This window comes from Impatiens glandulifera, chromosome 2 (assembly GCF_907164915.1).
Source record: "Impatiens glandulifera chromosome 2, dImpGla2.1, whole genome shotgun sequence".
In the NCBI taxonomy this organism is placed as follows: domain Eukaryota; kingdom Viridiplantae; phylum Streptophyta; class Magnoliopsida; order Ericales; family Balsaminaceae; genus Impatiens; species Impatiens glandulifera.
The window spans coordinates 45,762,376-45,778,310 of NC_061863.1; the positions used below are offsets into that span (position 1 = coordinate 45,762,376).

Consider the following 15,935-nt stretch of genomic DNA (forward strand, 5'->3'; position numbering starts at 1 on the left):
ACGCATCCAACCAACCAACCTGCATTCAACAAATCAGGGCGAATCAATGATGTTTTGTAAAGGAAATTAACACAAACAATCATATGTAAATAAAATAAACACAAAATATAAACGAATATAGTGAAAAAATTTGCTTCGTTCGCCGTTGGAGCCGCAGTTCGCCGTTAGAAGTTCTTCGCAGCTCTAGACCATTGAATATAGTGGAATGGTCGACGGTGCCTCTTCGATTCGTTCTTCATTGTTGAAAAAGAAGAGGAAATCTTCTCCGCCACCATTAGGGTTTCACGGCGGAGCGGAGAAGACGGGGAAGAAAGGGGCCGGATGAGAGAGAAAATGAAACGAAAATGAAAAAAAATTAAGTCTTTATAGGGTTCAGGGTGCGTCACGCATCTGGAGGGTGCGTGACGCATGGGTATAATGGTCATTAAAATATTTGGGGGTCACCAGCGCTATAAAAATTAGTGGCCCGCACCAAACATAATTAGCCCCCTTTTTGGGGTCATTTCCTCAAATTTCCCAATAAATAAAGATGAAATAAGCCCTAGGAAAATTTGATGAAATGATCATAATAATTGTTTTAATTGTGCACATGATCAAAGCCTAATAAAAATTGCCCAAATGATTACTTCATATTTTTCGGACAAATATACCCGTCGCGTTACGCGAAACGCGACGAAACCGCGTTGAATATTTTTGTCCGAAAAATAAAAAATAATCATTTATACCATTTTATTAGGCACTGATCATCAACCTAATTGAAACAATTATTAGTCATTTCATCCCATTTCCTCTTAGGGTTGTAGAGTTTGGGTTGCCTTATAAACACATATTTTTTTATGTAATTCTCCAAACTAAAAAAAATTAAAATTTTGAGAGATTAATATTGTTTTTATCTATATTTATAATTATTTTAAATATATAAATAACAAGTACTATTAAATTATTTATTTTAAATCAATTAAGAAAATTAAAATAAAATTCATTATGAATCTAAATAATATTGTTTTAAACAAAAATCATTAATAAAAAGGGTGAGGAGACTAATGATTCAATATTGAGTATTGACGCAGAAGTTGACGGTTGACTGTCGATATTCATAGAACCCCATTTCTTCACCGAGTTAACAACTTAAACACAGACTCTCTCTCTACGAGTTTCAAGTTTCATGAGGAGGAATCATGGAGTTATTTGGAGTTTCGGCTGCTCTAAATGAGATTACAACGTTACACTTAGAGACTTTCGTTATTTTTCGCTGGTTTCTCTGAGAATCATACCGTCACTCACTATCAATATTGAGTTTAGGGGAAATCTCCTCCCAATGTTCAAACAAATTGTCGCCAAGCTATAGAACAAGCTCCTTCGGCCTAATCACTTGCAAAGGACCTAGGTCGTTGACAAATTCAAGTACGCTAGATTGGAGTAACTTCACTTAATGTGATGAAACTCACATTTAGGGATGCTCATGCTGGTTAGCTGTTCACATAATTCCTTAGTTTGTATGACCTTTAATGTGATGATAGTTACCTTCTGTGTTATTCCTTATTTGAATTATTTTGATTATCATTCAGCTTAATGAAGGCCAAAAGGAGAGGAATCTTATACTACATTATATATGGTGAAGTTTTTCCTTGCTCTCTTACATACAGCCAAAAAAGATGTTTCTTATGCATAAGCTCTCTACCATATTTACCTTGTTGTGTTTCATCTACTATTATCTTGTTTGGCTTTGGCTGGTTAATGGTGAAACTCCTAATCCATTTAAACCCACAGAGGTTATTGCTATTAATTGTGGCTCCTATGGCAATTCAACTAATTCAGATGGACGGCAATGGATTGGAGATGCCCGTACTAAATTCTTTGTTGCCGATAAACAAAATGGTAAAACTAAAATCTTAAAAGCAGTTGAGAAGGATCTCTATGTTGATCGCGTTCCCTATTCGACAGCTCGTGTCTCCCATTCACAGTTCACATATACATTCAACGTCATTTCAGGCCCAACATTCGTACGCTTGCACTTCTATCCTACTTCATATGCAGGTTTCACAAGGTCAAACGCCTTCTTTACTGTTAAAGCTGGCCCTTACACCCTCCTTAGTAACTTCAGTACTTCCTTGTCAGCTGATGCTTTTGGGTTAAAACCTATTATCAAAGAGTTCTCCTTGCATGTTGAAGAAAATAAACCATTGAGCTTAACATTCTCGCCATCCAGAACCTATCATCGCGATGAGTTTTATGCATTTGTTAATGGAATTGAAGTTGTCTCCACGCCCACTACACTTTACTATACTCGACAAGGTGATTCGGGGACAACTTTTGTTGGACAGAATTACCAGCTTCTAATTGGTAATAACATTGCACTAGAGACTGTACACAGGTTGAATATTGGTGGAATCTCGATTTTGTCTGCACAAGATACAGGAATGTTTCGCGAGTGGTCTAGTGACTCCGACTATTTGGTAGAACCAGGATCAAACGTTTCTCCTTTAACAACATCAATGAAGATAAACTACAGGAAAATTCCCACCTACGTTGCACCACAAAAAGTGTACCAGACATCCTGGGAATTAATGGACTCGAGCAAGATGACAAAGAGTGGCTTCAATTTTTCATGGAAGTTACCTGTTGATTTGGGATTCAGATACTTGGTTAGATTCCATCTTTGTGAGCTTGATTACCAAATAAAGGAGACGGGACAAAGAGAGTTCAGTATATTCATAAATAATCAGATGGCTGAGAGTAATGGGGATCTGATCAAGTGGGCAGGAGGGCATGGTGTTGCAATGCATGTCGACTACATAGTGATGATGGAAGGAGATAGAATGGAGGGTAAGCATGATCTGCTCATAGCTTTCTACTCAAACTTAACTCGTGAATTCCAGTTAGCAGATGTACCTATGGATTCCATCTTAAAAGGATTGGAAGTATTTAAGTTGAGCAATCCTGACAAGAATCTTGCTGGGGTGAATCCAACGGATAAACCATTAATGCAAATTCAAGCTACAAAGACTAAAAACCCCCAAAGGTTTGCATCAGCTTTACATGGTAGAAACGCTATTTTTACAATTGTAGTTCTTCTACTAATTATTCTGAATATCATTGTTCACCATCTACGTGTTTTGAGAGAAAATGTACAACACAAAGTTTTCTTTTCATACCCACCTGAGGAACTATGTCGTCTTTTTTCACTAGCTGAAATGAAATCCGCAACTAAAAATTTCGATGATGGATTAGTTATAGGAAGTGGAGGGTTTGGTAAGGTCTACAAAGGCAATATTGAAGGTATGACCAAAACTGTTGCTATAAAGCGGTTGAGTGCCGATTCCAAACAAGGGGCAGAAGAGTTTTGGACAGAGATTGGAATACTTTCCAAGTTTCAACATGATCACATTCTCGCTTTAATTGGCTATTGTCATGAAAGTAAGGAAATGATCCTTGTCTATGAATACATGGAACGTGGGACCCTTGCTGATCATCTGTATAAAAGCAACAATAATGGTAAAGGTAGACTTGGACCTTTGACTTGGGAAAGCAGGCTAAGAATGTGCCTAGGTGCTGCCCGAGGTTTGAATTACCTTCACAATGGTAGTGAATCCAATATCATTCATCGGGACGTGAAGAGCACAAATATTTTACTGGATGAGAACTGGGTAGCCAAGATTTCAGATTTTGGATTGTGCAAAAAGGTGAGGTTGAGTCATTCACTCACCCATGTAAGCACGTTAGTAAAAGGAACATTTGGATATCTAGACCCTGAGTATTTCTTAAATGGAACATTAACCATGAAAACTGATGTTTATGCTTTCGGTGTGGTTCTGTGGGAAGTTCTCTGTGGAAGACCGGCTGTAGACACAAGAGCTGAGGAGGAGCAACGAAGTCTTGCTTTATGGGCCCAAAGTTGCTTCAAAGATGAAACGGTTGACCAAATGATTGACCCTTCTTTGAGAGGCCAAATACCAGTTGCATCCGTCAAATTGTTTTCAACAATTGCCATGGAATGTTTACATAACCATCTTAAAAAACGACCTTCTATGTCTGATGTTGTGAGCAGGCTTCAGTCTATATTTGACTCTTTGAGTGAGGAAAAAGATTCTTTCGTAGAGGAAATGAATAACTTGGATAAATTCAAGGTCCAGCTAGAACAACATGAGAATGAAGAAATTGATCCTCCTATTGTACCGGTAGAATTTTTTGAGAGTCAGTCAGACAAGAATGAATTTCAAAATTTTATACCGGAAGAATTATTTGGAAAACTTTTTGAAACAAAGAATGATGATATGCTCACAGGGTCAAGCGATGATCTTGAACAAGGTAGTACATCTCCTTTAGTCTATATCTAAATTAGACATTGGATATTGCACTCAATTATATAATGAACCAAAACTCTCATTATTTAAGTGAATGGATGTGAAATAGATTGAGTTATATTCAACTAAAATATGAACAGATAACTTTTGCTCGTCATTTTTAATATTGAAGTTCTCATTTCCGGTTTCTAATATGTTGCATAAAACCTAGTTGAGAAGCATAGTAGGAAGAGAATCATTGATCAACTGAGGCTGAAATTTGATATTTCCTAAATGGTTACATCAAACTATGGAATTCCTTGTTGTCACTTTGCATGACCGCGACCTGATAGTACGTACTGGCTTGTAAAGATCATAAAGAAAATCAACATGTATTGTTGTGGTCATGTGCTACCATGGTTGAAATTCGTTCAAGTTTCTTACTTATTGTATGATAACTTTCACTGTCATCAGTTAACCAACCATTTCATTTTCTTAAAGTTTCAGGATCAACTAGTAATAGTGTTGTATCTCCCCTTACGAGTGGCTACATGGAAGGGAGATCAAAAGTCTATAGCTTGCATGATCTTAACCTTGCTACGCAAAACTTCAGCCAGTTCAACAAGTTGGGTGAAGGAGGTTTTGGGTCAGTCTTTAAAGGTTGGATTAACGAAAAGACACTTGAACCATGTGGGCTTGGTGAAGGGATTCCTGTAGCCATCAAGAAACATAATTGGCACGGTTTCCAGGGGCTTGAGGAGTGGCAGGTCAATCACTTGATTGAACTACAAGCTTAAATCATAATAATATTTGATATTGCAGTTATTCTCTTATTATCAAATCTTTGTAATCCAGTCATTCAAAATGCATGTGCATTAGGTCCTTCTAAATACACTACCTGTTTTGCTTTCCACTTTGCATTACAGGCAGAAGTAAACCTTCTGGGAAGCGTATCACATCCTAACTTGATTAAGTTGTATGGGTACTGTTCGGAGGACAGGGCTCTGTTACTTGTATATGAATTTGCGGAGAAGGGAAGTTTGGAGCGTGTTCTTTTCAGCAGTAAGTTTTTTTCTTTTTCAGGCACGTGTGATCAGAAACAAAACAAGACATTATTTCTTTCTTTGTTTATCGTCGTGTAGATAATACAGCTACTGTACCACTTTCTTGGGATATGCGGCTTAAGATAGCTATTGGTTCTGCCCGGGCCCTTGCTTTCTTGCACACTTCAAGTGTATCAATAATATTCAGGGACGTCAAATCATCCAATATACTGCTTGACAAGGTTACAGAATTCACACTCAAGCTAGTTAACTCTATTTTCTTATTGTTCTCTGTTTTATAAAATTTGTTGTTGCTCAACTATTGTTGAATGAATTTGAAATTAGTGTGCATTTGTTTTTTCCTGTCGTAATTTGTGTTGTTCTGGAGCTTAAACATATCTCTTTGGAGTTGCGACTTCATTGTCTTCTCTTGTTTCTTGGCGATGCTTCTCATAATGTTCTAAAAAAATTTCATCATCCTCCAAGTCCCTACCAAAGGAGGAGTACTGAATATTTTTCATTCATTGAACAACCCAACTATTAAGATAGAATGTTTAATTTGTTAATACTGTAATACATAATGTAATTTGTTAATATCCTAGACTGTCTGGGCAACTTGAATCACTTTGATTGATGTAATTAGTGTTGAGCTAGTAGACAGTGCTCTTAGATGCACAGGACAGACAGACTACACAATGCAGAAATGAGGAAGGCTTCAATAGATCTAACTCATGATTTTCTCCTTATTCAGGACTACAATGCAAAACTGACAGATTTTGGGTTAGCAAAGTTGGGACCAGATGTTGGGGGTTCTCATGTCTCAACAAGAGTAATGGGAACTCAGGGTTATGCCGCTCCAGAATATGTGGCAACGGGTATGGAATTTTATAGCAAGCCTTAAAGAAGCATTCCTAAAGTGATTTAATTTAAATCTAGCTTGACAGAGCATTTTCCCAGTTGCCTTTCTTGTTGTGAACCATGATCCCTCATTTGGATTTACCATTATGCAGGCCATCTATATCAGAAAAGCGATGTATATGGTTTTGGTGTCGTGCTCCTGGAGATCTTGACTGGCTTTCGTGCTTTAGATACCCATCGTCCCCAAGAAAAGCAGAATTTGGTTGAGTGGGCAAAGCCCTATCTTGGCAAGAAAACGAAGATTAAATATGTTATGGATTCCCGCATTAAGGGTCAGTATTCATCCAAGGGTGCAATGGAGGCGTCTAGCATTACCCTACAATGTCTGGAAGCTGATCCTAAGAGAAGGCCCTCAATGAAAGAAGTTGCAGAGGCTTTGGAACAAATAGAAGCAAAGGAAAGGATATTGTTGATAGCATCAGAACCTTCTTCTTCCCCAGACCTTGTTAATACTGATAGTTCTGTACACAGAGGACGAGGACCTCGAGCAACAACCAAAACAAGTTTCTTTCGCAGAGTATTCACAACATCACTCAAATAGTATTACTTACCATTCTTCAAACATGATCTCTCTGACAAAGGAAATTAAGGGAAGTAGGCAAACTGGCAGCATGTAATCTATTTTTAGGACTGAAATTATGTGAAGAATCATAATACATATGGCCTTTTGAAATGTGTACGAATCATTTGTATTGATGCAGGTAAGATTAACACGGTCTCTCCGCAGATTATGGTAGCAAAAATGCAACTTCACGGTTAGTGATAAATAATCAATGTGTTGTGTTTGGACATCAAATAAAACCATGTTGTACTCTTTGCATATATATATATATAATTTGGGTTGGGTAGATTCGCATTTAGTAAATATATATATATATATATATATATATATATATATATATTTCCTTCCAAAAAAACATTTATATATTGAAGAACTTATCCGGTTATACAGTCATTGAGTCAAGTGAGCTTGAGGGGGAATTGGATGAAATGACCGTAATATAATATTGTTGGGAGATGATCACCGCCCAATAAAATTTGTGTAAATGACCACTTCCCATTTTTCGAACGAAAATACACCTGTCGTGCGACGGCACGATCGTGACGCGACGAAACCCTAATTTTTTTTATTATAAATTCTCAATTCTTTTTCATTTCTTAATTCTCCGTTCTCTCTTTTCTCTCTTCTCCGCCTTCGACGGACAAAACTCGTTCTAATATCTATGTGATTTATGTTCTTATTTCCATTATAGTTGAATCGAATGTTTTTGTGTCTAATAACTCGTTCTAACAAATTCGAGACTTGATTCAGTTGATTCAAGATGTAGTTGTTAGTTGCTGTACTTTGTAAGTTGTTGGTTGAATGCAAATGATGATATTGCTGTACTTTTTAAGTTGTTAGTTGAATGCATATGATGATGATGAGGTTGGATGCGGTCTCACGTTGATTCAGTCTCGTCTCGTCTCGTGATTAATGTGATTCGGTCCCGTCTTGCGACGACAAGCTCGTGGAAATCGGAAAGGAGGCACGGTTGCGGCGGCGTGGAAAGTTAGAGGCGGCACGGTCGCGGCACACGAAGCGTGGAAGGCGAAGAGGCGGCACGGTCGCGTTTCTTGCAATTTCCCTTATGTTTACAGTTAGTTTATATTGAACAATGAGTTTGGTCTGTGAATGTTGATACAAATTAATTCATTTATTTTGTTATCTATCTGATTATTAGTTACGATAAGTAGTAGCATTTTCTGACCTATTTTTTGTTGTTATAATTCCAAAATACATAGATTTGAAAGTTTAAGTGGAGTGAATACAGGCCCGGCCCGGAGGGGTAGGCAGCCTAGGCCACGGCCTAGGGCCTAGGACCAAAAAGGGGCCCATTATTTTTATATATGCTAGGTATTAGTAAGGATTTTTAATTTCTTATTCTTTAATTTTTTTTATTATGTTAGATTTTTTGGCCCATGGCTCTATAGTCCAAATAGAGAAACAAACTAACACTATCAGAACAAAAAATTGAAAACCCTACTGTCTGTCTCACTGTCTGTCTCTCTCAGTCTCTGTATCCTACAACAAAATCGACAACGAAACTCACAACGAAGTTTAGAACAAGAGCATGAGCGCAGCGCTGAACATTACAAAAATATGAAAACCTGGTGGGACTTGAAGAAAAAGGTTAGAACAAAATGAAACTATTGATAAAAAATTGCAACTTGAGATCAAGAAAGAAAGAGACCGGTGGAGGCAAGTACTAGTAAGAATATGTGCTATTGTTAAATGTCTTGCAAAAAATAATTTGGCATTTCTTGGTTCAAATGAAAAACTTAATCAAAGTTCTAACGGTAATTTTTTAGGATTAGTTGAGATGATTTACTAACATTGCCTGTTACGGTAGCTTCTGCTGAAATAAGTTTTTCTAAGTTAAAATTATTGAAAAATTATCTAAGATCTTCGATGTCTCAAGATAGATTGAATGGACTTGCTATTTTATGTATTGAAAAAGATTTTTTGGAATATATTGATTACGATACAATTATCAATGATTTTGCATCTAAAAATGCAAAAAGAAGTCACTTTCGTTGACAATTTATGTTGCATCTTTGTAGATATTGAAAGGTTATTGAAGATCAACGGTGAAACACAAGTGAAATTTATGTGTAGGACTCCAATTTCGTGCTTTCGCCTAAGGCCTAAAAAATCTCAGGAACGACACTGGATTTGATTAGCTACATCCGAACTTATTTATTTTTATATTTATAATATTATTTGATAATTAATATTATATATATTTATTAATTTAATTTTAAATATTAATAAATGATTTAAATTAAAATATATCATATTTAAAAATAAATTATATTAATATATTAACTTTTATAAATTTTTGTTAATATATAATTTTAAATATATTAAATGACTTAAATTAAAAAATAATATATTTTTAAAATAAATAATATGAATATTAATTTTTATAAGTATATAATTTTATATGTATATAAATATGATATATTAAATAAATAATAGTTTATTTTAAAATAAATAAATTTATATATATATATATATATATATATATATATATATATATATATATATATATATATATATATATATATACTTATTATTTAGAGTTGATCATAATTAATAGAGAAAATAATTTATTATTATTATTATATATTTTTTCACCTTTTCACACTTTCCTTCCACTAAATTTTTTAATTATTAAATCATTTTTGCCTTCCCACTGTCTTCTAATCATCATTCATTTCTGTCACATTTGATTCATCTCAATTAATTAAGACTAGTTTGATTTTTAAAACTATAATTATAAATTTAAAAAAATTACAGTGTATTTATTTTGTTTATTTATTTTATATATTAAAATATATATTGTAAGTAATAAATAAAAATATATTTAAATGTATATTTTATTATTATAATAATTTTATATAAAAATATTAGAAATAGATGGAATAGAGGAGAGAATGAATAAAATTATTTAAAAAAGATTAAATAAATGAGAAAAAATAAATAAAATGATTAGAAAAGTATAAAATATATATGAGAGAATGAATAAAAAATATTTAAAAGTGATGAAATTATAAGCTTAAACGGTGAGAAAGAAATTGAGTTTAAACGCAAAATGTGTTTAATTATAATATTTTGCGTGAGCTTATTACGCAAATTTAGTGTAGCATTTTGTTACACAAATGCTCAAACTCTCCAACGCAGCGTTTAAATACTTGATCAAACGAGACCTTAGTTTAATAAGTTTGTGCATAAGGTTATTTGATGGACTTTTCAAATATTTTCATTGGAAACAACCCAAAGAGATGATGGCACAACTAAAACATTATTATTTTATTTTATAACATTCTAACTTTTTTAAATATTAACAATTTTTCAAACAATAAAATGAGAAATGTTAGAATAAAGAAGAGAATTGTATTAAAATTATATTGAAGGATGTATCTTAGAGTTACATAGGTTATGTCTAATATATAGACATTAGATTAAACTTATAATAAACTAATATAATAATATAATATAATATTGATATTATCACAATTTATGATATTATGATAATATCTTACATATATATTATATTATATTCTAACATTAAATGAACTATGCAATCTAATATAACACCCTCCTCAAGTTGGAGCATGCAAATTACAAATTCTCAACTTGAACAATATAGGATCAAACTGCTGCTTTCCTAATGGTTTAATGAAAATATTAGCTAACTGAAGAGAGGTAGCAACACGGGAAGCAATAATAGTCCCATCAATAATAGCATCTCGAATAAATGACAGTCAATCTCGATATGCTTCGAGCGTTCGTGAAACACGGGATTATGAGTTAAGTGTAACACAGATTGACTGTCAGAATAAACCTATATAGCAGTGGAATGTGATACTCTCAAAAAGTTCAATAACCCCTTCAACTACTTTAACTCACAAGTCAAAGTAGCAAGTGCACATACAAGCATGGCTTCACGCCAGCCTAGATCCCGCAAAGCATGACGATAAGAGGTAGACTTAGTACCTGCAATAACAACTGCAAGAAAACCTCGGTGGCCAACAGAGAAATTATCATAACTCAATACATGTGCAATAGGATAACGAGTACCTAATGTTAGAAATTAAAGTAATAATAATAATAATTAAGGATTTTTTTTTGTTATTCAAGAGTCTCTTGGATTGTCCAAGACACTTGGTCTTATCTCTAGTAATGAAACTCTTCATTTCTCTTAGTTAATGTTTAAGTTATGTTTTTATTTTATATAATGTTGTAATGGTGTTCTTATTTCAACAATTTCAATAGACATATTTTCATTGAAGGTTGTTTTCATTCTCCAAGAGTTTCTATTCATTTTCTAATATATTTATTCACGGTTCAATCTTAGATGTCCTAATTGTGACTTCGTTACATGGTATCAGAGCTTTAGTAACATTGGTGAAGAAGGTATCGTTGTTATTCGATATAGAAAGTAGTGGTCATTTAGCTGGACTCGGTTTGGAGCTGTTAAACCAATCAAACTACCGGATATGGAAAACCTATATGGAATCATACCTGATCGGGGAATATTTGTGGGACATCGTCGTAGACGATGATGATGTAGTTTCTAAGGATGTTGTTGAAAATGCGGAAGCATCGAAAAAGTGGAAGAGACTCAACGCGAATGCAGAATTTATGTTGAAAAGGTCAATCTCCCACAATCTTTTCGAGCACATAATCGGTTGTGGATCTACTCGTGAGATCTGGGAAACGCTTGATCGTCTTTTGAACAAGAAGAACGATGCACGTCTCTAGATGCTTGAAAACGAGTTAGCAGCTGCAAAGCAAATCGGATCTGTCTCGGAGTTCTTTCTTAAGGTAAAGAACATATGCTTAGAAATTTCTTTATTGAACCCAGATGATAAAATCTTAGAGGCTCGAACAAAGAGACATATTGTTCGAGGACTTCGACCCGAATATACACCATTCATCACATCGATTCAAGTTTGGGCTTAATAACCTTCACTCGAGGAGTTTGAAAATCTCTTGTCATCTCAAGAGTCATTGGCTACACAAATAGCTGGAACGAGTATAAAAGAGGAGTCGAACAATGCATTGTTCGTGAAGAAATCAAGCTGGAAAAAAGGAAAGTCGAAGAAAGAAGAAACGGGTGAGGATTCTTCAAATATTCCTAAAAAGTCCCTTAAGTGTTTCAGGTGCGGCAAGACAGGATACTTCAAGAGAGATTGTCGAGTAAATTTGAATAGAAATTTTGCTAGTTCAAATCTCGGATAAAAGTCTGATCATCGTATTGAGGAGGACTGGGATAAGGCTTTTCATGTCGATGTGACGACTTTGAAGGAAAAACAAACAGAGGCTTCTCGCGGTAAACAGGAGATCGATCAAAGGTGGATCGTTGATTCAGGGTGCGGACATCACGTTACTAGAGATGATTCTGTGTTCTCGTCGAGTCGAGTTCATAATGGGGGCAGTGGTATTGTCACGGAAAATAACTCGTTCATGAAGTTAAAAAGGAAGGATCGGTTGTCATTGAAAATGACAAAGGAGAATCTATTACTCTGTAGAATGTCTATCATGTTCCAGGAATTCGGAAGAACCTTTTCTTAGTCACAAATGTTATAGACATCGGAAACCTTGTGTTGTTCGATCCACATGATGTGAAGTTCTTAAGGAACGTGAAAGAAATCAAGGCGGATGTGGTCCACACTATAACTCGGGTAAATGATCTCTTTGTCCTTTCAGCTTCAAACTCGTACATAGAAAAAGTGAACGACAAAAGTACCTCCTTTTTATGGCATGCAAGACTTGGGCATGTCAATATGACTAAGCTTAGTGTTATGTCTCAAAAGAAACTTATCGAAGGTCTAACTGAAGATCTGAGAATTGAGGAGGCCAGTGTGTGTGAAGGGTGTCAATATGGCAAGGCTCATCGACTTCCATTCGACAACTCTGTTTCGAGAAGTAAGAGTTCTTTGGATTGAGTTCATAGTGACTTGATGGGACCAACTCGAACTGCCTCATACTCGGGAAGTAAATATATGTTGTTGTTCGTGGATGATTTTTCCCGGTTCATTTGAGTGTACTTTGTGAAAGAGAAGTCTGAAGTGTTCTATAAATTTCTCGAGTTCAAGGAGACGATAGAAGGATAACAAGAAAGGAAAATTCAAGTATTGCGGACAGATAATGGTGGGGAATTTTGCTCAAAAGAGTTTGAAATATTTTGTAGGAAAAATGGCATAAAAAGAGAACTTTCATGTCCTGAGACCCCACAACAGAATGAGATAGCCGAAAGGAAGATTTGACACCTTACAAAGACTTGTAAGTCTTGGCTGCATATGAAGAATATACCAAAGCAGTTATGGGCGGAAAGTATGAGTTGTGCTGCCTATGTCATCAATTGAGTTCCGCTTAGCCCAAATGAGTTTAAATCTCCATTCGAGATGCTTTTTGGTTTTAAGTCAAATGTTAAGCATTTTCGAGTTTTTGGATCTACTTGTTATGTCCATATTCCAAACTCAAGAGGAGCAAATTGGATGCAAAGTCAGTCAAATGTGCGTTCATCGGCTATGACCAAAGAAGGAAAGGGTGGCGGTGTATGGATCCATCAACCCACACAAATGCACTGTGTTGAGAGATGTTGTTTTCGACGAAATTTCTTCGTACTACATGAAGGATGTTGAAGAAACTGTTCAGACTAATCTTCCCATTCCCACGTCTATGGGAAGCTCCTGTAGTAGTGATAATAGTGATAAGGGGAGCCCTGACTTAGCTCAAGATACTTCAGTCGATGAAGGATCAAAAGGTGAAAGGTTACCAAGAAGTCCACATCAGGAAGAATCAAGTCAACAGCAGAATATGGAATCTCGACCAAAAAGGAACATTGTAAGGCCCTATCGATTTAGGGTTGAGAATTTTGTAACAACTTTCTCTTGTTTCTTGGCAAACGCAATAGACGACGAGGAACTCACTTCTTATAATGAAGCAAAAAATGTCAAGGAATGGGTGACAACAATGGAGAAGGAAATGCATGCTCTCAAGAAGAATGAGACATGGGACGTCGTTCCAAAGCTTCCTAATACTCAAGCAGTCACATGTAAGTGGGTGTATCGAATCAAGCGAAAGGATGATGGAAGCATAGATCGATACAAAGATAGATTGGTCGCTCGAGGATTCTCACAAAAGTGTGGAGAAGATTACGAGGAGACATTCGGCCCAGTTGCGAAGATGACGTCAATTTTTATTTATTTATTTATTTTATTTTATTTTTGAGAACGCTGGGTTCCGTTGCTCCTATGGAGTGCGATTAATCCCCGCGGGTTAAGTACATAGCCCGCAAACATACTTAACCAATTAACCAGGCGCAGAACTTGCCGCCTGACGGGCTCGAACCCAGGACCTCATGGAGGGCTGGAGGATATCCACATCTTGTTGCCACTAGGCTAGAAGAGAGGATGACGTCAATTTGCACTATGTTGGCCTTAGCAGCAAGTTCTCGATGGAAGCTGTGGAAATTGGATGTCAAGAATGCATTTCTCTACGGAGAATTTGATCGTCCAATATATGTGGAACAACCACCTGGATTCGAGAAGACTGATGGTCCCTAGTTGGTCTGTAGACTTAAGAAGGCATTATATGGATTAAAGCAAGCCCCGCGTGCTTGGTATGGAAAGATTGCAGAATATCTTCAATTTTGTGGGTACAAGGCTTCATAATTCGACTCAAGTCTATTTATAAAGAAGAGTCAAGGCCGAGTGGTGGTGGTGCTTCTTTATGTGGATGATATAATATTGACGGGTAGTAACTATGATGAGGTTGCTCGTCTACAAGATGAGCTATCACTTTGTTTTGAGATGAAGAAGCTTGGTGAACTTGGAACTTTCCTTGGTTTACAAATCGAAAATTTCAATAAAGGTTTATTTGTATCGCATATCAATTACGCAAAGAAGTTGGTAGAAAAAAATGGTATGACTAATGGAAAAAAGAGCTATACTCCTCTCGACATAAATCCTAGACTTAGTTGAGACGAATGAGCATGTCTACCAGATCCTCGTCCTTATCGTGCTCTTGTGGGAAGTCTGATTTATCTGACTATAACAAGGTCTGACATTGCTTATGCAGTTGGAGTGGTGAGTGGTGAGTCGATACATGCAAGAGCCAAGGAAACCACACCTTGAAGAAGTGAAGAAAATTTTGAAGTATATTAATACCTCACTAGATATTGGTCTACTATACGAAAAAGATGCAAAAATTTTCTTGCAAGGATATGCAGATGCTGACTTTGCTGGAGATCGAGACGATCGAAGGTCCACATCTGGGTTTGTTTTTCTTTGTGGAAACACTATCATATCTTGGAGTAGTAGGAAACAAGGATCGGTATCCTTGTCTACAACAGAAGCGGAATACAAAGCATCAACTCACGCAGCACAAGAGTGCATATGGCTTCGTAGACTTTGGGAGGATTTTCATGTCAAGTTTGATCAATCGGTTTCTATCCATGGAGATAATTTGAGTGCTATTAAATTGACTTCAAATCCTGTGTTTCATGCGAGGACAAAACACATTGAGTTGGAGCATCACTTTATTCGTGAAAAAGTACTAGAGGAAATCATTGAGATTGTTGCAGTAAGGAGTGAAGACAATATTGTTGATATCTTCACAAAAGCACTTCCTAAAGGTCCTTTCAAAGATCTACGATCTAAGTTGTGACTAGTTCATTGGACATCACTTTAAGGGGGAGTGTTAGAAATTAAAGTAATAATAATAATAATTAAGAAATCTTTTTGTTATTCAAGAGTCTCTTGGATTGTCCAAGCCTCTTGGTCTTATCTCTAGTAATGAGACTCTTCATTTCTCTTAGTTAATGTCTAAGTTTTGTTTTTATTTTATATAAGGTTGTAATGGTGTTCTTATTTCAACAAGTTCAATAGACATATTTTCATTCAAGGTTGTTTTCATTCTCCAAGAGTTTATATTCACTTTGTAATATATTTCTTCACGGTTCAATCTTAGAGGTCCTGATTGTGACTTCGTTACACCTAAGATAATATAGGAGCCAAGTGAGTGAGACTGATGAGGGGGTGGACTGGAGTGGCGAATCACATTAGTAACATAATCTCAAAGTCGATTAGAAGGAACTTGAGTGCGTTTATCCCGGCCTAAGGCTTCATCTTGCACCTC

At 35.8% G+C, this 15,935-nt stretch overlaps 1 protein-coding gene across 1 annotated transcript; it reads left to right on the plus strand.

The window, feature by feature from the left end:
• Positions 1–1,490: 1,490 nt before the first annotated feature.
• Positions 1,491–11,552, plus strand: LOC124924733 (receptor-like protein kinase FERONIA). Its single transcript, XM_047464728.1, has 8 exons — positions 1,491–4,308; positions 4,791–5,050; positions 5,210–5,345; positions 5,426–5,592; positions 6,078–6,201; positions 6,337–6,747; positions 6,946–6,999; positions 11,146–11,552. Exons 1-8 carry the CDS (start codon positions 1,656–1,658, stop codon positions 11,550–11,552), a joined length of 4,212 nt encoding a protein of 1,403 aa, XP_047320684.1. The 5' UTR covers positions 1,491–1,655.
• The last annotated feature ends 4,383 nt before the right edge of the window (positions 11,553–15,935 follow it).